Source organism: Thamnophis sirtalis, unplaced genomic scaffold, assembly GCF_051295495.1.
Source record: "Thamnophis sirtalis isolate CommonGarterSnake01/CBP01778 unplaced genomic scaffold, rThaSir2_p1.2 scaffold_5, whole genome shotgun sequence".
NCBI classification, from domain to species: domain Eukaryota; kingdom Metazoa; phylum Chordata; class Lepidosauria; order Squamata; family Natricidae; genus Thamnophis; species Thamnophis sirtalis.
In genome coordinates, this window is record NW_028261385.1 from 104,348,085 (window position 1) to 104,370,443 (window position 22,359).

Sequence of the window (22,359 nt, forward strand, 5' to 3'; positions counted from 1 at the left end):
AGACAAGAAACTGGGAGACGGTGAATTCTAGTTCCACCTTAGGTCTAAAAGCAAGCTGAGTGACTTTGGGCCACTTACTCTCTCATCCCAAATCACCTCAAAGGAATGTGGCTGTGGAGAAAATAGGAGTATTGGGTATTTTGCTGCCTTGAGTAATTTATAAAAATAATAAAGGCAAGATAAAAATAAATAAATAAATAAATAAGACATGATTGAACCAAAGAAAAAAATATTTGTTATACAGCGTAAGATCTATGCTTGACCCCACAGTATTAAAAATATTGATCTTTAGATTGTGTTTCTACTATCTAAATACAGTAGTAATTGTAACTATTACTCTTCAAAGTATCGGTAAATTAAAACTATTTGGACAGAGAATATGCCAACAATTATGAGATTGGTTTGTTTTGATCTGTAAATTTGCTAACACAGCTCACAATTCATGTAAACTCACTCATACATATATATTAGCTCATGTAACTGCTGCCCCCAAGTATTAGCAAATTGAAAACAGACAAAAAATATCATTTTAAAGCAGAAACAGAAATCTGGCCTCCAGGCAAAATTCCCCACAAAAAAGACTGGCTGGGGAATTCTGGAAGTCAAATTCCACACATCTTAAAGTTGCAAAGGTTGAAAAAAGACTGCAATAAATGCTACTGCAGCAACAGAGACCCATAAATTGGGAGTTGTTAAATTCTGCCGGGACTTCACAAGAGCAGACCTGTAACTGTTGTTGCCATCATACAAATTGAAAGGGACAGGACAGTACAGGAAGAACAACAGTTGCCAGTAGCACTGCGTGATTCATCTCTACATACTAATAAATTACACAGTTCTTGGTACAGTATATTTACACAGGAATAAGCACCACCTCCTAGAGTTGGGAACGACTAGCACATATGGGCAAGGGGAACCTTTACCTTTACCTTAGGGGTCTTGAAACAGGTGTTTAAGCAGAAAGAATGTTGAATGTTGAATGTTGATTTTATTTATATGTTGCCCTTTTCCCCCGAAGGGGACTCAGGGCGGCTCACAACTCAACCAGGGAAGGGGGATACAAACAAAAATTAAACGACACAAAACAATACATAATTTAAAACACACGACCGTCATACCATTCGAGACGGGGACAACAATTCTTTAGCCCCAGACCTGTCGGAACAGCCAGGCTTTAAGGGCTTTGCGGAAGGCCTGGAGGGTGGTGAGGGTTCGAATCTCCACGGGGAGTTCGTTCCAGAGGGTCGGAGCAGCCACAGAGAAGGCTCTCCTCCGGGTAGTTGCCAGTCGACACTGGCCGGCGGATGGAATTCGGAGGAGGCCTAATCTGTGGGATCTAATCGGTCTAGTGGAGGTAATTGGCAGCAGGAGGTCTCTCAAGTACCCAGTCCAATACCATGAAAGGCTTTATAAGTGACGACTAGCGCCTTGAAGCGTATCCGGAGACCAATAGGCAGCCAGTGCAGCTCGCGGAGGATAGGTGTTACGTGGGTGAACCGAGGTGCACCCACGATCGCTCGCGTGGCTGCATTCTGGACAAGCTGAAGTCTCCAAATGCTCTTCAAGGGCTGCCCCATGTAGAGCACGATTGGTGTGTCTTACACTCTGGTTGGTGTGTCTTACACTCTGCACTAGGATGGTAGCTTGCCAGGAGGAGTAGCTACTAACCTGTTCTCTACTGATGCTCAGTATTATTAGTGCAAATACCTTTTGTACCTAAGAAGTTAATTTAGCAGGGAGGAAATTAGTCAACTGAATAAAGTATCTGAATTGTTCTATATAGTGCTGTACCTGCTAAAGAAGTGTGAGGCAAGTTGGTAATTACTGTCACCCAGCTGCTCTGGAATATTCTTTTGATGCCTACCAAGCTCTCTACTTTATGTGTCTGTATAAGTATGTTTAGATTCTTTTAATTAAAACAAAACAGTGTAAGCATGTTGCAGAATCAAACCCCAACCTCTAGTACCATCTGAACTCCATATTCAAACTTGGTAACTTTAAGATGTGTGAACTTCAACTCCCAAAACTCCCAGCCAGCATTTTGGCTGGCTAGTTAGGTAATTCTGGGAGTTGAAGTCCACATATCTTAAACTTATCGATTTTGAAAACACTGACATGAAGTTCTAAAGTCATTTTTAGAAAATGGTAATAGTGAATGATAAGAGCCCAATGCTTTCTTTGCAAGTCTCCTTTCAAAAAAGACAGAAGTAAATTGGGGTGGTAAGGAGTAACCTGGGAAGTTAAGAAGCATGACAAACAAGCAGCCGCCTGAAAATAAATGGGGCATTTTGTCAAGACCTCATCTACCCGGTTGAATAGGCAAGACCAAATGACAACTACCTCCTCAATGTACTTAAAACATATGCTGGTAAATGTCAAATGTTCTGACCACCACACCTAAAAAACACTTTAAAGTCCACAGGTAGTCCATGATTTAGGACCAGAATTGCGACCAGAATTTATGTGGCTAAGCAAGGTAGTTAAATGACTCATGACCAACTTTACAGCCTTCCCGCCCCCCCCCCCCCCCGCTGTGATTGTTAAGTTAATCGCTGCAGTTGTTAAGCAAACCATGCAGTCATTAAGAGAATCCATCTTTCCCCAATGACATTTCTGACAATTTACTTCTCAGAAGTCATCTGGGAAGGTTGCAAATGGTGATCACATGACCCCAGGATGCTGAGACCATTACAAGCACATAATGGTTGCTAAGGAGACAAATTTTGGTCATGTGAGCATGGGAATGCTGCTGTAGTCATAAATGTGAGGACCATTTATGTCACTTTTTTCAGCGCCATTGTAACTTTGAATAGTTACTAAACAAATGGTTGTAAATTGAGGACTTATCTGTAGTTAACTATACCTTGATATCTAACTCACCGATGATAATTCCATACGTCTTTGGTTGGCTTTGGTTTTGCAAGGTCTTGTAACCTGGAAAATGATTTTTTTAAAAACATTACATGGTGATGGGGTGGAAAGTCAATTCTCTAAAATTTTACAGCCTGACAAATCTTCCCAATTCCACTGAGCAACTTCCAAGCAATGTTCCCTCTAATTTTTTTTCAGTGTGAGCAGAAAAGTATAGTGTTTGAGCGGCATATTTTCATGCCTGAGCACCTGAATTTTTTTCACAGATGTCACCTAAGACAACAACGAAATCAGTATTATTTGAAACTCAGTTATGTTTATTCAAGGTACCCGCTTAATTAAAAGTGTTATATAATATCAGTATCACTTAACAACGGTCCTGCTTAGCAACCAAAATGTTGGCTCAGAAACTCTGGCATTGAAGCATGCAAGTCTTAAAGCTGTCAAGTTACAAGACCTTTTCACCCCTAACCCTTTAGAAAAAAAAATCCCAAGGGTCTTCAAACCTGACAGCTTTAAGCCTTGTGGACTTCAACTCCCAGAATTCCTCCTCCAGTCATGTTGGCTCAGGAACTCTGGCATTGAAGCATGCAAGCCTTAAAGCTGTCAAGTTACAAGACCTTTGCACACCCTTTAGGGAAAAAAAACCCCAGGGGTCTTCAAACCTGACAGCTTTAAGCCTTGTGGACTTCAACTCCCAGAATTCCTCCTCCAGTCATGTTGCAGCAACGTCATCTGCGTGGATCTGCTCTATCTTCGGGTTTTTTCACAGGGGGCAGGGCTGCCGCTGAAGATGCCAACGAGCCCCCGCCGCCACTAGAATAGCTGCTACCACCTCCTCCTCCTCCTCCTCCAACAGCACCAACATATTTGCTGCCCAGCGAGGGATAACACGGGGGCCAGCTCAGGTGCTCTGCGTGGAGCCTCCACACACAACCGGTGTGCTCCACAAACATTCCTGCTCACTAGCTCAAAAGTGCCCTCGCTGTTTCTCCAGGCAGCCCTCGCCCCTCCGTCCAGCTGAAGGTCGCTCCTGGCCAGGCAGGCTTCCTGCAGCTGCTCAGAGGCTCACTCTCCTCCTCGTAGTACCGTGAAATCCTTGGGTGGCTCCCAGCTCCTCTGCAATACAGCCAGTCCTTGACTTAGCCTCCACGCAGAGCACCTGAGCTGGCCCCCGTGTTATCCCTCCCACTTCCTCCTCCGCCGTGCTTTTGAGGAGCCATTTGGCCGCGGGAGCTAGTAGGAAGGTGGCGGAGGGGGGGGCAGGGTAAAAGGCCTCATGGCTTCTGAAAAACCGAGGAGGTGGAGGCGGCGGCAGGGGTAACCCAGAGCCCAGCTGAGGTGCTCCGAGCGGAGGGGGAGGCACCGCCGCCGCTGCCATGGGTGGGGGCGCCTGCGGGAGCTTTGGAGGCTTCACCTCAGCTGCAGCGTTGGCGGCAAATCTGGCAGTGCTGTTGGAGGAGGAGGAGGCAGCAGTAGCTATTCCCCTCAGCTTCGGGAGCCTGTGGCAGAAATCACTGCGTGCAGTTTGAAACAGCTGTGCTGGGTTTTCTTGCCACGTGCGCGGCTGCGCAGCCAAGCACCTTAGAGGGAACAGTGCTTCCAAGCATTCCTTGCATTTAATTATACCAAGTGCAAATACCAGAGCTGCATTCCTTCAGATCTTTAACTTCCATTACTGTTGATCTGCTCTGGGAGCACTGAGAGGGAATCAACAAGGAGATTATATATTATTACTGCAAGTTCATTTGATACAAAAACCCAGATAATACATTTAGCTGATTGCATTTAATTTCCAATAGGGTTTTATCATGTATAAATCTTGCTTCTAGGCAAAAGCTTCATTGAGAGGCACTGATACATTGGGGTGGTAAGCCTTTAATTCAGGCTGAGACTTGTTCAAGGAGAAACATTCCTTGCCAGCCAAACACCACCCTCCAGTTCATAATGGTGCTAAGAGAGAGGAGCTTGAGAATAGTTGCCATGGAAGGAGGAAGAATCTTTCTCCCAGCCAGTGATAGACACTGTTAAAGAGACAGAAAGATCTTCCTCCTTCAGCCATTAGCAACACAGGCTATAAATTAAGCTCGTCAAGCATGTAGTTCCAGATTGTATATCAAATAGAGTGTACAATGTGCGAACACGCCAGTGCACAAAGGAATGGGATCAGTGCTCTTTTGGACACTCACTTTGCTAGAGTCAACAGCAAAGTATATATACTTCGCCCAGGATGAGTGTTTATTACACTCAAGCAAAAAGGCTAGGTGGTGTTGCAGTCTTACAAATTTTAATAGGGGACAGTTTCAGATCAGCTACTGGTGGGTTTCCTGTTGTCCTTTCTTCTCCCAACCAGCATCACTTCCCAGTAGGAAAAACAACCATCAGTTGTTGTACAAAATGTGTGGTAGGACAGAATTTAGAGGCCTCTAGGTACCGCCTCCCAGAGCATTAGTTAATTTTTCTGCCCAAACATTTAACCATTTTCTTTGCTATCAACTGTCCTACGTAGAGAAGGAAAAAAAGTCAGGAAACACAAAATGTAACCCCTCAAGTGCAATTCCACCCACTAAACTGGCTAGAACAAAATATTAAACTAAATTGGTCACTGTCTGAGCCCTGAGAATTTTTTTCTAGTTTTCTTATGAGCAACAATTTAACTGTAAAGTAATCTCCTACGCAATTAAAGTTAAATCTAAATTTATGTCAAATAGGTATTGTCAACATTCTGACACTCTCTGTGAATTCTTCCTTATACAGTAAATATGGCTGTTATATCCCAAATAAAGACTAATATTAAAATTGATAGCATTTTTGTCCCTGATTCTTCTGTGCAATATCTCTGACCCACATGTATAAACTAGAGAAATAAGAGGGATAAATATGGATAAGTTGACAATGAAGGAGAAAGAGAGTTAGCACTTCTCTCCAGTTCTGCTTCTGCTACAATAATCAAAATGCAAAATTAAACCTGATCAACATCTATGAGCAATGTGTTGAGGAAGAAATTATTGTGAAGTCATCATCTACCTTCTCAGCCCATATCACTTTATAGTAGAGGTACAGCATATGTTTCCTGCTAGTATTATATGTTATTACTTTCCATAATTATTTTAATTATTTTAAATTTATTTTCATAGAATCAAGATAGTCTGCAGGCCAGCTACTGCAAAACAATTGAAAATAATTATGACATCATGCATACTAGAAGACTCACTGGTTACCCAAAAAGTCAAGATAAATAAATATATTCAGATTTTTTTCCTCCCAATTGATCATGGGAAAAGACAAGATAACTTTTCCCCCTTTCTAGAATGCCTTCACATCCTCAAACTCAGTTCTGTAATCATTCTGATTCAAATATTGGGGAGGAATTCAGAAAAGGAGAGGCATGTCCTGTTTTGTAAACTGAAGCCTGAATGTATCACTTTGGATATCACTCTGCAATTCCTGAATGTATCTATATAAAACTACTTAGATATAGGAGCTTGATGATTTTTCTCTTACCATTCATTTGAATGAAACCCATGGGGACTAGCTGCAAGAGAAGCAGAAAAGAACAAATGGATCTGAAAATGATGTCCATATTCTATAGTTAATTATATGTTGTAAGTAATTCAGTAATGCTTGGGAATGGGATTAAATCAACAAAATGACACATGGAGTCCATTAATTCAATCCTCCAATCCTTTTCTACCTCTGTGGGACATTGCCAAAATAGCAACCAGCAACTGAAGTCCTAGCAATGAAAATTCTTATTGATAAAGTGCTAATAGGGCTCATAAAAATGCCATGAATCTCTGGGTTTCTGAGGTCCAAAGGGCACAGCTAGTTCTGCAGCTACATTAAACATCCAAGAGACATCCAGCATCCTGAATGCTAATATATTCTTGAATTCATTAGTTAAGCTTTTGTAACTAATATTAGTATTTGCTTCTAAGGTACCAAAAAGACTTTTGTTTTGGGCTGCAAATATTAGCATGATTCCCTTATTCAGCACCTTAAGCAGGATATGCTTTATAATACAAAAAGAGAGTATATTATTCTCTATGGCAGTAGTTTCCAATCTTTTCTATGGTCCACACCCTCAGGAAATGTTTGGTTAATGTTCATACCCTGTACAAAAATAATTGTGACTTGTGACTCATCACAAAAGATCACAAGCCATTCTTTGTTGTAGTCCCTGAAATTCTATCCTACACACCCTGGGAGTGGAGCACCCCAGAATGGGAACCCTTGCTCCATGGATTTATATGGTCCTGAGAAGTGCTATGGAAGTTTATCCTATGTAATACGCCCTATGTGCAACTTTTCTGGCATGGTTAATAGTTACATAGATCATTTATTTTTGGAGCTGTCTACATGATTGTATTTGTTTGTAACACTCTGATAATTGAATAATAATCATCATCCCAAAATATCGGGAGCATCACTTGAGTTCCATTAGCTAGGAATGCTAGGAATTACAATTATCTTAAACTTTCAGGTACCTCATATAATGAAGAAATAAGGGCTTAAGTCAATGAATGATGTATTTTTCTTTTGGTTTTTATTGTTTTTGTTCTAATAATTTTGTAATGAACTGTAGTTCACAGAACCTACTGCCTTTTAATAAAAATTTGTTAAGTCAGAAAGAGTGCTACCAATCTCTGAGTTTTTGGCTACCATAAAACTATTGCCTATATTGGTTCTGAAATTTGAGGCCCAATAAATTTATTTTCTAAAGGATTTTACTGGATGGCTGCCGCACAGGGGATGTGGGTTGGAGAACTATTTTATTTAGTTAATTACCAGTTGGTGGTTAAGTGGCAAAGGCAGTTCCATGTGATATATAAATTCTAGCTATCACAGCAATAAAAAAATTAAATAGTACATGGGTGTAAATAAAAGAAGTAAAAAGACTAGCTGCTATCTCTAGATTTCAAAAGACAAGGCTTGCACACAGAAGTATTAGCACTGCTCCTGGCCTTCCTAAGTTCACAAAGAGTTAAAAATAAATAAATGAGCATTATGGGGATTGATAAGCAAATTATTAATGGGATTTTCAGAAACTTACACAATTAGTTTTTTTTAAGTACAGCATTTAAGCACAGCATTAAATACATTTGTTGCACCCCATTTGTAAACAATGAGAAATGACAGCTAGCTCAAGTGGTAAAATAAAAGATAGTTTCCATAAAATCCATCCAGCTGCGCAAAGTGCTCCCTTTACGGTGGAATCAGTACAATCTTATTGTCTTTAAACAAAGAAGAAAAAATAAGCGAGAGGGACCTATTTAGCCACGATAGTGATGATAGCTTGTCCTTCAAGACCCACTTTTTCTCTTAAATCAAAAGTAAAAATAAAATAGTATCTTTGCTTTTCCCCTCCCGCGAAAATCCATTCTGTGCATTGAGGGGTCTCATTCTGCGAGGTGTCATAATTGCAATGCCCAACAGAGGGCAGGTTCTACCCGGGAAGACGGTGGCGCTTTAGACGGTGTACCCTTTACTGACCCGATCGTTGCTGGACCATCCTGCGCGATATGAATAGCCCTGCTTCTCCTAGTTCACGCAGCAGCTTGCAGTTGTAGAAAAGCGGGTGCTCGGGAGCGCACCTTGCGTTCTTCTTTGTTCCCGTCGCCACGACAACACTGCCGTTTGTTTCTCTTTCTCTGCACTTCCTTTTTGTGCCGTGGGAGGGCGCCTAGAATCCGCAGATTATCTTAACAGTGCAGTCCAGTCGCTTCGGCTCGCCCTTTCGATTTAGTTGCTTTTCTATGCAAGAGGATTCTGTGCAATTATTAAAATTGCTTTGATTCCCCTTGTTACTATATCTAACATGAATATTCACTATCTGTTTGCTCTCAAATAGTGTTTCTCAACCTCAGCAGCTGTAAGCCATGTGGGCTTCAATTCCCAGAATTCCTCAGTCATGCAGCCGTGGAGTTGAAATTCACATGACTTAAAATTTGCCGGGATTGAGAAACATTGCTCTAAAAATATGAAAAACCAAGGAAAGGAAGTCAAGACATTTCTATCACCTTCTTTCGGATGCATTTGTCTTAGCAAAAAAAGGAGAGGTCATTGCAGGAAACACGGTACAATACTTTTATATCAGTAAAATGCATAATTAAAAAAGATATTCTGATTTAATTTTTTTAAAAATCACATTCAAGCAGAAAACATTTTAGAAAAGTTTGGTAAAAATTTTATTATTACAATTTTTTAAAAAAGTTTTTAAACTTGTTTTAAAAACAAAAGTAGCGTCTTCTGTTACATTTTCTTGCCAATGTCAGTGTAACCTAGCACTACTATCACCACCAAATATTTCTTAAAATAATTTTATTGCGTTGCTGAAAGTACCTCTAGGCTGAAAATTGCAACGATACTGAATGGGATTAGATCACAGGAGCCCTCAGGCTTCTCCAGCCAAGGCCATCAAGAGTTGTGAAAGATAAACATGCCACACAGTGAAGCAAAGAATGAGAGTTCTCTACCGTTAATATTTCACAGGAAATGTTTCCCATTAATTGTCCCTGCCCCCAATTCATAGGGGCACACTTTTACACTGAAATATCCAGGCTTATGGTCTTAAGACAGAAAACTGGGTGGAGGAACTATTTTAAAACATTACCGCACTATTTTAAAAGATGAGAACCCATTTTTGAAGATTGGGTTTTGACCGCTTGGGTCATTCCGGCTGACGCTTTAAAAGTGACAGCTGTTTATGTGAAAATCAGCAAAAGAAGGTGCTTGGTATCGCATCTAAATTGGCTGAGACCTTGGAAGTACAAAGCCAGATTCATCTTTTCACAAACAGTTTTGACCACAACTTTTTTGAGTGGACTATAAAGTTATTACAACAATAAAAACAAGACGTATGATGTTATATGAAAAATAAAGACATTATCCCAATTTATATGGGATACTTAAACTTTTCAAGACACTCTCAATTCTTCAAGGAATTTATATTAAGACTGCTAGTATTATTAAATGACCAATCAAAGTAACAAACAGAAATTCAAAACCATGAGATAACATAGCAAATAAATTATATAATACAATATAAAAATAGGAGGTAAGAGCCATATAAACTATCTAAAATATACCAACCAGCTAAGCCTGAAATCAAATCAAAATTGTTAATATTTTTGTAAAACTAAAATGAAATGTCACCCTGAGCTTATAGCTTGAGGAACCAAGCTGTATTTGTTACAAATGGAACAAAGTGGCATAATTGACAATCTAATGGATGTTTAAGGTGCTTCCTGCTTAACAAACACTCATTTAGCAACCATTTGAACAGTGGTACTTTTGCCTAGTCCTGGAATTTCTACCATTTTAGCATCCCGCCCTCAGGCGGCCACCACTGGCACCTTATTTGCTGATTTCCAACAAAGTCAATGGAGAACATGGCAGAAGATTGCAAATGGCAATCATGTGATATCCTTGCTTGATGACTGCAATGATTTCCTTATCCATAGCAACCAGAGTGCCAGAATTGCCCTTGTTAATCAAAGGTTAGATTTGTATAACCCTGTATAGATTTGGTGACAACCCCAGTTTATTGAGTTCAGCCCAAAGCAGATTTTCATACTGTATTTAACAGAAAATGTAGCTATTGAGTAACATTGGTACCAGAGCTCAGATATGAAATGCTTATCTTGTCTACCTAGTAGAAAATGTAGCACAGGAGAATTAAGCCAGCATGCAGGACCTATAAAACTGACATTATAATAAAACATCCTCAACTGCCTCTTATTCCTCCTCTCCAATCTTGACCTAATCAATTAGTTAATTTTCCATTTAACAAGGGACTTAAGGTGTATTCTAAAGATATCTAAACTTGAGACTATAGTAGTTGATATCAAGAAATTTCCTAGGACAGGACATTATAGCAGCTAGGCACCTCTGAAGATCCTTTCAAATTACAGATAATATGGATGCATCTCCTATGTACAAGAGGATTGAAATAGGTTAATGGGCAAGTGTTGGGAGTAGTGGAACTCTAGTATAAAAAGAGCTACATAAATGTCATTTATGCAGAGGTTAAACAATAAAACGTCAAGGTTATCGCACTGTTTGACCTGTCTGTGGACAGAGTTGTTAAATTGCCATTACAATTGCCTCTAACCCGTGCTGCATTTTGATGTAGCAAAATTTGACAAGTGATGATCAATGGATGCTTGCTGCAGGTAATTTCCTCATAGACTCTCTCAAGGACCTAAATGAGAGCAACATTAGGCTAGGAATACTTTGCAGCTAAATGGTGCAGAATTGCACTGATCCATGGTGGAATATCCTGGTCCAAAGCATGCTAGTTCAGGGACCAAGATATTCTCCGAATACAAGCAATCTATAAAAGTTTATGGTCAAAAATTGAGCATAGAATTGGTTTTGCCCATCACCTTACTTGTATAATAAGTGATAGAATTATCCAATTCTTTGGGGTGAAGAATTATTAATGGCAGTAAGTAGGAGGGCTAACAGAGAAACTCATCAATAAGGATTTGTTTTCAACCATTCTGGCATAATCCCATTTTTACCTGGGGTCTACCATTTTTAAAACAAGAACATCAGTTTTAGATCTGGTTATGTGAAGCTGGGGACTAACCTGGGTATGCATCAGATATGGCGAGCCAAGAGAATCACTACCAAAGGGTGCATAATATAAAATGCCAGAACAATCATCTTTATTTGTTACTGCCTGTTGGAACTCTATCTCATTAATGTATAGTATTGTCTTTTCTCTCTAAGGAATGTTTTTATCACACTTTTAGTATAAGAAATGTTTCATGATAGGGAGAATCATTGCTGAACTGAGCACTTCTATAAACTGGATTAATATAGCCTTCACTCAAACACTATTCTTACAAACCAAGGTTTGGGCTCTTTATTTGAACAATGGGTTGGAGTTTGATTAGGCAGTTCTGAGGTAAATCAGTCACTTTTTTGAACAGTGGCAAAAAATGTTAAAAGTATCCTTGATTTTACCAATGATTTGTTTCAAATGGTTGAACTACGATTTAAGAAATTAAGATGCAGTATTTTACTAATGTTTCTTCCCCCCCCCTAGGATTCCTTCCCACTTTTAACACTTACAAAGAACCCCAAAATAGCTGTTACTTGCACAGGTTACATTCATCAACATTTACTGTATTAAATTGACATGTGCTTCATTTCATTTGATGGCATTTAATAATGTATTGTTTTTCAACATAAGCTGGCACATATTTTTCATTTTGCAGGCTCCTGAAAGGATCACACTTTGAGGAACACTGTACTAGACTGTATTGGATGGTATCTATCAGATGAGGGACAAAACAGATGGGAGCAAGGTTGAGAGGCAGTTGTCCTATTCTGTAGACTCAAGGAAAAGGAGTCTATTAATGATAAGTGATTACTGTCAAGGTGGAAGTTAATACTAAAATTTAAACAGGGACTGAATTTTCAGAAATCAGCATGAACTCTACAATAGAAGTTCCTCTGGAGCACAAAAAGGTGAGTGTATCCTATCACCTGGAGTAGATCTACTGAAGATCTTCAGGGTAAATTTTACCAATTGAAGCAAACACCACCCTATTCATTCTCATATCAATTCTCACTCATTCGCCATATCAATGTTTTTTATCTTTAGATTTCCAATTAACCAACCCGATTAGGCAGAAGTCTGAGATGTTAAAATGCTGGAACACAGCCACATTATTGGGTCCTCCTATCTAATAATAATCTAATAATATCCTACTATTATTAATACTGGCCTTGGAATTTGGTTATTTGATTGAAAAGCCAGTTTTGAAGGTCTCATTTCTCTTGATTTTAGAAATACGACTTTGAGGGATTAAATAGTAAATAAACATTAGTGAAGAAATTGGTAGAACCAAATTTTAAAGATGGTAATTGAACACATGCTAAAGCTGATGAAATGCGAGCATGGAGTTTACTGGTAGTGGAGATTAAGATGTTTATATCTCCTAGACTTTCTCCAGGATGTTTTCTGTCCCTAAAATTTAGACCTTTCAGTGGTGCCCCACCACTTCTGTAATCAAGTCCATCATCTTTCCTGCCAATTTCCCAGAATTATAGATTTCTCAATGGTCCATCTTAAGTTTAAAATATAATTTGAACTTGGTTATTTTTGCCTCAAGTGAGGGATCTAGGTTTTTTCTGTAATCTGTAAATTTGTTTTCTTGTCTAATCGTATTTTGAAAAGGGCTCCTCAAACACCAAAGTCCAAAGTATCACTACTATATCCTACTTTTTTTTAATTCCAGAATTGAATTCAGCATTGTTAATAAACAAAACTGAGATAATACTAAAAGAACTGTGGAGTAGTTCTGCTTAATTATTCTCCCCTGGAGTGTCCCAAGGAAAGATCATGAATAGGTATACTTCTATATATGTTTTCCATTAAATTTTCTCAAGTAAGAAAATAATTTATAACCTCCAGAGTTATTTGAACATGAAATCTCTAGTCCCTAAAACACTCTTAGGGTATAATCTTTTCTCTATGCCCTGTATATTAGAGATAATAAGTATTTAGCCAGGTTAGCAACTTTGGCCTCCTCTGAAATGCTACACAATAGTATTTTTTTAAAGGAAAGCTGACACAGAAATATGCATTTAAATTGAAGGAGTGATCACATGTGAAACAACCTAGAAAAAGAAATGTTTCGGAGAAATACATATTACATGTAGAAATGTTGGGCTCTCAGAGCATACTGTCTTCTTTTCTGCTAAAGCACTTCTAAACAAAACATTTCTTTCCATTTCAAAACCATTTTCCTAGCAATTCTGTATCTGGGGTCTGACTGCCATCAAGATTAGAAGAGAGCTACTCATAGTTGCCATTCCATGTCCTATTATGGCATTCCATTCCGTCTCATTATCACAGAATTTCTGACACCAGCTGTGTAATCAGTTCCCGGGTATCTTTCAAGCCGGAAGAGATCTCTAAGCCCTCCTTTGCCACATGTGTACCAATCAGAAATATCTTCCTTTCGTCTCCAATTTCAGATAAAGCCAAAGCATCATGAATGTCTGTGATACAATATGCGTCTGCAAGATCCTGTCCGACAAAAGAAAAGAGACATTAATCTATTCAGTTTGGCTTTTTCAAAGCAGGGTTACAATCATCTCCCTCACAGACCCGTCAAAACACCTAGTAAAACTATGAAGAAACAATATTCCTAGGGGCAAAGAATTTATTATTTTATTATACAAGTTTTTCATGGGATGAGTCCTTCACACAAGATGTACTGTAAGTAATCTACATACATTAAAATATAGGCATTCAAAAAAGACCAAATTTACAGCTGTCATTTGGGCCACACACGTCCCAGAAGCAGCATTTTTCTGTTGTTCAAGCACTGGGGGGCGGGGGGCGAGGGGCAGAATCTGTTAGGACAGTGATTGATGCATAAGAAATTCAACAAACCTGTAGGAAGATCAATCTTAGCTATATCTGTTTCCTATTTAGATACAGATGCAATGTGGAAACACTTGTCTTCTTCCATTATTTCTTTTCAATCTACATTGCTGCAAATTCTTGAGGGTATCTCATCCACATTTTAACCAGATCTGACTGTTTAACTTTCTCATATATAATTAATGTTCCTTACATGGAATCTTTTCTGAATGGAATCTTCTCCATTGTTTTTTCTCCACTGAACTTATAAGAGACAGTACATGCTGAAATATTTCTCAGGATGATATTTAATTTTTTCTCCAAATGAATAAAAATTAGGAAGATCTTGCAAGGACTAATTCAGGCAGTAACCAGCAATTAACAGTGATTGAAAGTGCATGTTAACATACATACAAAAGATTAAAAATCCATTGTGTGTGTTAAGATTCTCTGAGATAGACTTTTGATGGATATGAATTCAGCTGTATGATGCTGGAGAAATTTGATTGCTCTAAGATAGCAATTTTAAATTCTGTAATTGAATATCCTAACAGATTAAAATGCTGTAATATTACTTTGTATTGGATTTGTTTTATCTCTGAAGTCTGGAACAACTGATCTCATCTTCAAAGAGCTTGTGCTTAAAGCAATCCTTTTCTTTGTGCACAATGGATCCCTGTGACAACACCTGCTGGGGCCCTGTAGAGATTTTTGGTGTCAGAAAATATAAAATCAATTAACAAGCCTTGTGGTAAAAAAGGTTATCTGCCTGGATCTTTTCAGTTTCAATTCTAAGTTCACAGTTCTTACCTGTAAGATAAAATACAAAAAGGTAGTCCTCTATTACTGCCCCGAGGCTGAGAAACTAAGCCCCAAATGAGAGTCAAGCAAAAGTCTTACAGATTAGTTTTCTAAGGATGGCATAAGACTTTTTGTATGTGATAACTTGCTTCAAGGTTCCTTGCTTTTCTTATTGATTTGATAACATGACAAGTAAATTGACTAGATGGATTTGCTTTTTGCATATCACTTTTATAATTTTACTGATTAGCAACTGTCTTAAAAGAGAAAATAAATAAGTAGATCACGCCAAAATAACACAGCTTATTCTGGTAGATCCCACCAAAATAATAAGAGATGGATGGATGCATTCCTATCTGTAGCAATAATACCATCACAAATTTACAGTAGATGATTTCTGCTAAGCATTTGTATCGCGAGACCTCACAAGTTTCTATTCTTTCTCTGCTGCTCTTTGCCGCTATAGGAAGCTACTGAGATGATAATTTTGATATTTATCAATTTTTTTTCTGTCATCAGTTTTTAGATAACATTGAACCTTTTCTTGGACATCTGAATCAAGAGAGGCTCTCTCTCTATTGTATTTGAGAGTTGATTGAAAGCTGTTATTGGCAACAGATAGTCTTTGACTTATGACCACATTTGAGACGTCTTGCTCAGTGAGGCAGTTCTTAAGTGAACTACACTTTATTTTACAACCTTTTTTGCTGTGGTCATTGAGCGAATCCCTGAGTTCATTAAGCAAAGCAAATCTGGCTTCCCCCATTGATTTTAGTTATAAGAGGCCGTCGGAAAATTAAAAACAAGGATCACATGACCCTGGGATGCTGCAACCATCATAAATCCATGCCGCTTGCCAAGGGCCCTATTTTGATCATGTGACCACAAGAGACATTGGATAACTGTTGTAAGTATGAGCATAACTCAGCACCGCAATAACTCTGAATAAATGGTTGTAAGTTGAGGAATACCTGTATGCAATTACTAACGAAAGCAGAATCCAAGGAACTTAGAAGGTAAAGTGTATAGTTAAAAAAAATACATTTTATAGGATTTTAGAATATATTTTTGCTCATTCCAACCAGGAGATAACTAGGAAAAGTTTTAAAATGGAAGCTGAAAACCTTTGAAGAACAAACTTTACCTAACATATTACTGTTATCTGGCTTTGGCAAATATCTTAGTAAATGCTATCACATCTGTCTCAACAATTGTCTCTTTAATTCTGAGATAAAGTCCAATGATTTTTGAGATTTAAATAATCCCAACTACAGTAATGATACCAGAGAATAGCATTCAGTATTTAGGTTTTATAGATAGAAATTACACATACTTTGCCGTATGTAAGTACAAGAGGTCTATAAAATATGGGTCAGGAAGCTTGTCGGGGATTTGAAGCCACTGTCCTGGCCATTACTATGCTCCTATATGGAGACCCAGTTTTGTGTAGTGGATAAGGCACCAGGCTAGAAACGAGACCATGAGTTTTAATCCAGTCTTAGGCATAAAGCTTAGCTGGGTCAGTCCAGTTATTCTTCTCAGTCCTTGTTGTTGTCAGCTGCAAAGTTGTGTCTGACCCATTGCAACCCCATGGACAATGTTCCTCCAGGCCTTCTTGTCCTCTACCATCCTCTGGAGTCCATTTAAGCTCACGCCTACTGCTTCAGTGATTCCATCCAGCCACCTCATTCTCTGTTGTCTCCATCTTTTGCTCTCAATCTTTCCCAGAATTAGGCTCTTCTCTGATGAATCCTTCCTTCTCATTTGGTAGCTAAAGTATTTGAGATTCATCTTCAGGATCTGGCCTTCTAAAGAGCAGTCAGGGTTGATCTCCTTTAGGACTGACCGGTTTGATCGCCTTGCAGTTCAAGGGACTGGCAGGAGTCTTCTCCAGCACCATAGTTCAAAGGCCTCAATTCTTTGGTGCTCAGCCTTTCTAATGGTCCAACTTTCACAGCCATACATTGCAACTAGGAAAACCATAGCATAGACCTAGGAAACTGTAAAAGGCAAACCACCTTCAAAAAATATTTGCAAGAAAAGTACAGGGACTAGACCAGGTAGTCACCAGACATCAAGACTGAGTTGAAGTCCCAAAACAAACAAACAATGCTACCATATACTATTAGCACATCAATATATACAGTAGTATATATAGCTGGGCACATATTTTGCTAGAAATGAAAACCAAAGGGTCATTGTTTGAACCAAACCATTAATTTTACTTACAGAAAATGCAGCATAAATAATAATGCAATACCATTAAGACAAATTGATTATAATCAAGGACCACAACTCTGATCCTTTCTTCCTGCACTGAAACCATTATAGAAATTATTGAATGATACTCGTTATAGAATTAAGGTTTCTCACACACTCACCAGAAAGCTACCATTCTGCTCTGGGTTCTACAGCTTATATTTACCTGCTTATTGGCTAGAATCATTACTGGCAACGTAGAATTATTCTGGACCAACTGATGAAGAAGTGTTTTTGCAACTGGGAAGCGTTCGTGATCTGCTGAGTCTACAACATAGATCAGCAGCAGGACTCTCGGCATATACATCTTCCAATACTCTCTTAAAGACTCACTGCCCCCAACTGTAAATCAATAATACAGGAAAAGAATCAGCAATTATCAATTAAAACTCCCATCAGCATAGTAAAACTTTCAACAGGAGGCAGCTACGTTTCAAACTCATTTCACGGAAATGCTGAAGCACATGATAGAAAATCTTGCCAAAAGTTATCATGCGTAATTCAAAATATAGCAGAAAAATACTAAGGTTAAAGTGCATACATTCAACTGGAATTAAGATATAGAATAAAAAATGATAATATTGTCAGGCCTGCATCCATCTTTTTTTTTTTTTTTTGATCTTTGCCCTGCCACACTTTTTATTATTCTACTATGCATTTTCTATTGTGGGAAAATGGGAGGGGGATTGTATGGAGATAGATGCTATGTAGCCATAACAAAATTTGAGCAATACTTTGCTTTGGACTCTGATTTACTTTTGGATGCTATTTGGAACCCTGACAAATATGACTTCTCTTTAATGACCAATAGATGGGATGGATCTTATGACACAGTACTTTTTAAATTGAATGTCTGCGTCAGGGATGATATTGGCTTACTTTCCCTATCGGTTCGCAAATGTGAGCGTGTGTGTTTCTTATAAGATAGTTATACTTACTTTCTAGGAATTCCATCTTTGTTTCTTCTGTGTTGACGCACACTGCATTGAAACCTTTGGTGGGAACTGTGTTGCGCTTTACGTGGTTAGTTGCTAGTGAATAGAGAACACTGGTTTTTCCTGCCCCATCTAAGCCTAGAACCAAGATTTGCTTGTTGGATGGTATATCCTACAAAATACAAGACAAAACAATTATCAGAAAAGTAGACATTTGAACAAATAAAATAATGGAGTGGTGATTATGTGGTCAACCTCCCTTACTAGTGACTGACCATACATATACCGACTACACATAAATTGGGTTAGAATTCCAGGTCAGCATAGTTACATTATTCAATGTAAGTACTGTATCTATCAAATGTTTTAATTAGATTTGTTTTGGCTAAATCAGCATAAAATTGTTACAAGTGACAAAAGATGTTTAGAAACTGAAATAGCTAATTTTCCAAATGTTGTTATAGCAATTGTTGAATCGTAGTTCACTGTTTCTGATCATAATTGGAGTAGCTAGTTGGGTTGATAGATACTTAAGAGTTCTAAGCAGACAAGTAAAAGCAGGTAAGAAATCTGGACCTTAGAAAACTACACAAAGGGATTATAATTAAAGACAAGCCTATAAACTACTATCCAAAACATGCGTAATACTCTGAAAATTATACTAATATCATCATTTACAGCTGGGATAGGTATCTGGTGATCCTCGAGTGCACGGGTGTCGAACTTGCCACTTCACATTGCTCTCATATAGCGTATTGCTATTTCTTCATTTGAGGAGCGGGAGTGGGCACGGTCTGCAAGTGACGCATCTGACCCGCAGGCCACCAGTTTGACACCCCTGCTCCAGTGGTTACTAAACTTCAAGTCAGGCAGCCAATATAACCAAGGATGTTCTGCATTGTAGCTCTACAAAACATGTCTTCTTGGAATTTGGGCTGCCTTAACCAATCAAACGTATAATGACCAAATCCAGAGGGTCAAATATTTCCCATCCTAAAAAATCATAATGGTTACCAAATCCATCAATAGTAACATATCAAAACAGACAAACCAGTCTTCTCAATCTAAAATCTTTCATATGTCTTTAAATCGGCCCCAGCCAATAATGTGCAAATATTATAAAAGTATCCAGAATGGATGTGCAAAACATGCTAGGATTTTGGAAAGGCAACTGAAGCAAAAAAATGGCTTCCTTCACTAATTTGCCTCCATGTAATGCACCAGCCAACAAAGACAACAGATTTTTGGATTTCCCTCTATAAATAAGAAGAGCATAAATTGATAGTCATCTCATAACAGAAACTTGTATCAAGTGAAGAAAATGATATGTGTACACAACAGCAATGAAACAAACAATTCCAAATGGTTCACTATTATGTTGATTTGGCATTCAAATTGCTAAGATACCAAGGTAAAACAAAGGAGGGCTAGCCCTCTGGAAGGTTTCTATTCTTATCTCTTTCCACTCTGCATTAATAGGATTCTACCTGACTGATTTTATCTAAGCCTTTCATGATCTCAAAGAGATAAATAAATCTGTAATGGTTAAGATCTATGCCTGCCTTCAGATAGTTAAAAAGAACCAAGAGCTTACAAAATCTGGAGTTACAGTCTTGGCCACTTTTCTTCCTCAACGTATTTATTCCAAAAGCTAAGTTTGTATAAATTTACTTAGAGGAGAAAAACTACTAGTTGGTGTATAACCTTTTAGTAGCTCCTTATTAAAAAAAAATCTTCAAATGCAATCAAGTTGTAATCAGGCCTGCAAACAAATGAGTATCGTTGGAAAACAAAGTGATATGACCATGTTTGGTGGAACATTGAGATGGAAGAATTGTTTTTGTTTCCAACGCCTGGGGCAAAACCCAAACAATTTCCAAACAGATGAGGATCCAACAATAATAGAAATAAATGTTCCCATTGGAAAAATTAGTGGGAAACCAGAGTTGAAATGTAACTTCTTGCCATAGTTTTCAACACCTGTTCTTCTAGTGCTAGACCTAACTAGCAGATACCATGAACACCAATTATCCTCTTAGGGTAGTGGTATATTGGCACGTTTAAACTAACTCGCCAATTAATCTAATTAATTAAAATTTTAAATTAATTTAAATAAATGTAATCTAGTTTCATATAATTCCCCAATTAAATCTAATTTAAAATTCTTACAAATTATACCTTACAAAATTATGTTTTACAAAAACTTCTACGGATTATTTGCTTCGAGTGACTGTTGGAACCAAAATCAAATGGGCAGATTCTAAGCAGGTGGGATAAAGCAAGATTTGTTTCTATTTATTCTCACTGGAGAAGAGCCTAATGCTGGGAAAGATTTGAGGGCAAAAGAAGAAGGGGACGACAGAGAATGAGATGGCTGGATGGAGTGGAGTCACGTGGAAGCAGAAGGTGTGAACTTAAATGGACTCCAGAGGATGGTGGAGGGCAGAAAGGCCTGGAGGAACATTGTCCATGGGGTCGCGATGGGTGGGACATGACTTCACAACTAACAACAACATTCTTCTTTTATAACCTCCCATCAATAGTGTGGTCTGATCCCACCTGTACTTACCCAGGAGCAAATGTTTTGACTTCCAGGAGGCTGAGTCACCCATATTTCAACCCAACACCTAATTTTAAACCAACAACCATCTTCTTCTTTTTTAAAAAAACCCACTTTTGCAAGGTTTTCCAGAAAGTAGATGTTGAATTACTTTTTTCCCCGTGGCTTTCCTCTTTCCGACCAGAACTGTTATAATACTGAGATTAGGAAAAATGTCCCAAAAATACAGTTCCCACCAGAACCCTTCTTCTTTAACTCCATTTGTGAAAAGGGAGAACCAGCAAACAGTTTACATTTTTTTAAAGAAAAAAAGTTACAAGTAATTAGAGTTTTACCCGTTCGACTTCTACTGACAAGAACAGTGCCTAAATGCACGGGGCTCTACTTGCAGCCTTGGAAGTTAATTCCCACGCGTTCACTACCTGTCCCGCCGGCGGCCCTGTGCCTTCTTCTTGCACCCGGAGCCGAGACTGCTGATCGTCGCGTCCCGGAGGCTCTTGGGTGGAGAGGTAATTGCGCCAAAGAGCATAGGCGACCCCACCGGTGACGGCAACCGCCGTGCCCACGAACGCGAATTGCCGCAGGCTGCCCGCCATGACCGCCCGGGAGAAAAGAGCTCGGGCAGGACGGGAAGCAACAAGATCGGCGACGTTTACTTCGGTCCCCTCCGGTGCGCAGGCGGAGCCCGATTCCAAGGCCCGCCTCTTCTCGTTGGGGCTCCGCCCCCGCTGCGTCCACAACAGCTTATGCCGGAAGGAGGGTCCCTGCGGTTTCTTCCAAGCGGATGAGCCTTAGTATTGTGTGAACAACAGGCGTGTAGGATTTGTGGCCGAAAGCACGATCCTGCCTACTCGTTTACGGAGCAGTTATTCCCACTGAAGCGAACGAGAGGGATAAGCGATAAAATCTCTCAGAGGCTCTGGGCAGCCAGAGAAAGGATCGCTTTACTTGCGCAAGACATGGCGTTTGGCGTTCGGTCTGTTGCACTAATATGCAGTTTCTTTTAAATTAGGCAAGGAATGGCTTTACTTGATTCAAGAGCACCAGCAATGCTATCGCCTGAGCGCAAATACATACCATTGATTCTAGGCTCTTTCTGAACACGTTAAGTGTGTATATTTTCTACCCACTAAGAAAGTCATTACCAATTAGACATTAAAAAAAGTTTAAATACTTCTGCAACATTCGTTTACTTATGACATAGCAATTGCAAGGTGCATTGCTGCTTAAAAACCTGTCCCCCCCCCTTTTTTAAACATTTTTTGTTTGGAACTTGCCAAGAGCTACACTTTATTGTTTTAAACCTTATCATAACTAAACTACAGGTAGTCCTTGACTTACAACAGTTCATTTAGTGACCATTCAAAGTTACAACAGTACTCAAAAAAGTGACAATTTTTCACACTTATGACAGTCGCAACATCCAAATGGTCATGTGATTTTCATTGGATGCTGGACAACTGGTTCATATTTATGACAGTTGCAGTGTCCCAGGGTGATGTGATCTTGTGACTTTCTGACAAGCAAAGTCAATGGAGAAGCCAGAT

At 38.9% G+C, this 22,359-nt stretch overlaps 2 protein-coding genes across 3 annotated transcripts in view; both read right to left on the reverse strand.

Annotated features, from left to right (window-relative positions):
- SPMAP2L (sperm microtubule associated protein 2 like) overlaps positions 1-8,677 on the reverse strand; it is a 33,748-nt gene extending 25,071 nt beyond the window's left edge. Inside the window, exons 1-3 of the mRNA XM_014068802.2 lie at positions 8,365-8,677; positions 6,376-6,406; positions 2,881-2,934 (exon numbers count right to left, since the gene is read on the reverse strand). Coding sequence (XP_013924277.2) covers positions 2,881-2,934; positions 6,376-6,406; positions 8,365-8,383 — 104 coding nt within the window. The 5' untranslated portion in view covers positions 8,384-8,677. The remainder of the gene's footprint in view (positions 1-2,880; positions 2,935-6,375; positions 6,407-8,364) is intronic.
- Positions 8,678-11,728: 3,051 nt separating this feature from the next.
- ARL9 (ARF like GTPase 9) lies at positions 11,729-21,432 on the reverse strand. Of its 2 annotated transcripts, none has more exons than XM_014068798.2 (4): positions 21,235-21,432; positions 18,256-18,424; positions 17,484-17,659; positions 11,729-13,918 (listed from the first exon to the last, which is right to left on the reverse strand). In XM_014068798.2, the coding sequence occupies exons 1-4, from the start codon at positions 21,406-21,408 to the stop codon at positions 13,739-13,741; spliced, it is 699 nt and encodes a 232-aa protein (XP_013924273.2). In that variant the 5' UTR covers positions 21,409-21,432; the 3' UTR covers positions 11,729-13,738. The 2 variants fall into 2 exon arrangements, with proteins under 2 accessions (XP_013924273.2, XP_087572511.1); XM_087716385.1 differs by lacking the exon at positions 11,729-13,918 and adding an exon at positions 16,354-17,050.
- Positions 21,433-22,359: the final 927 nt, after the last annotated feature.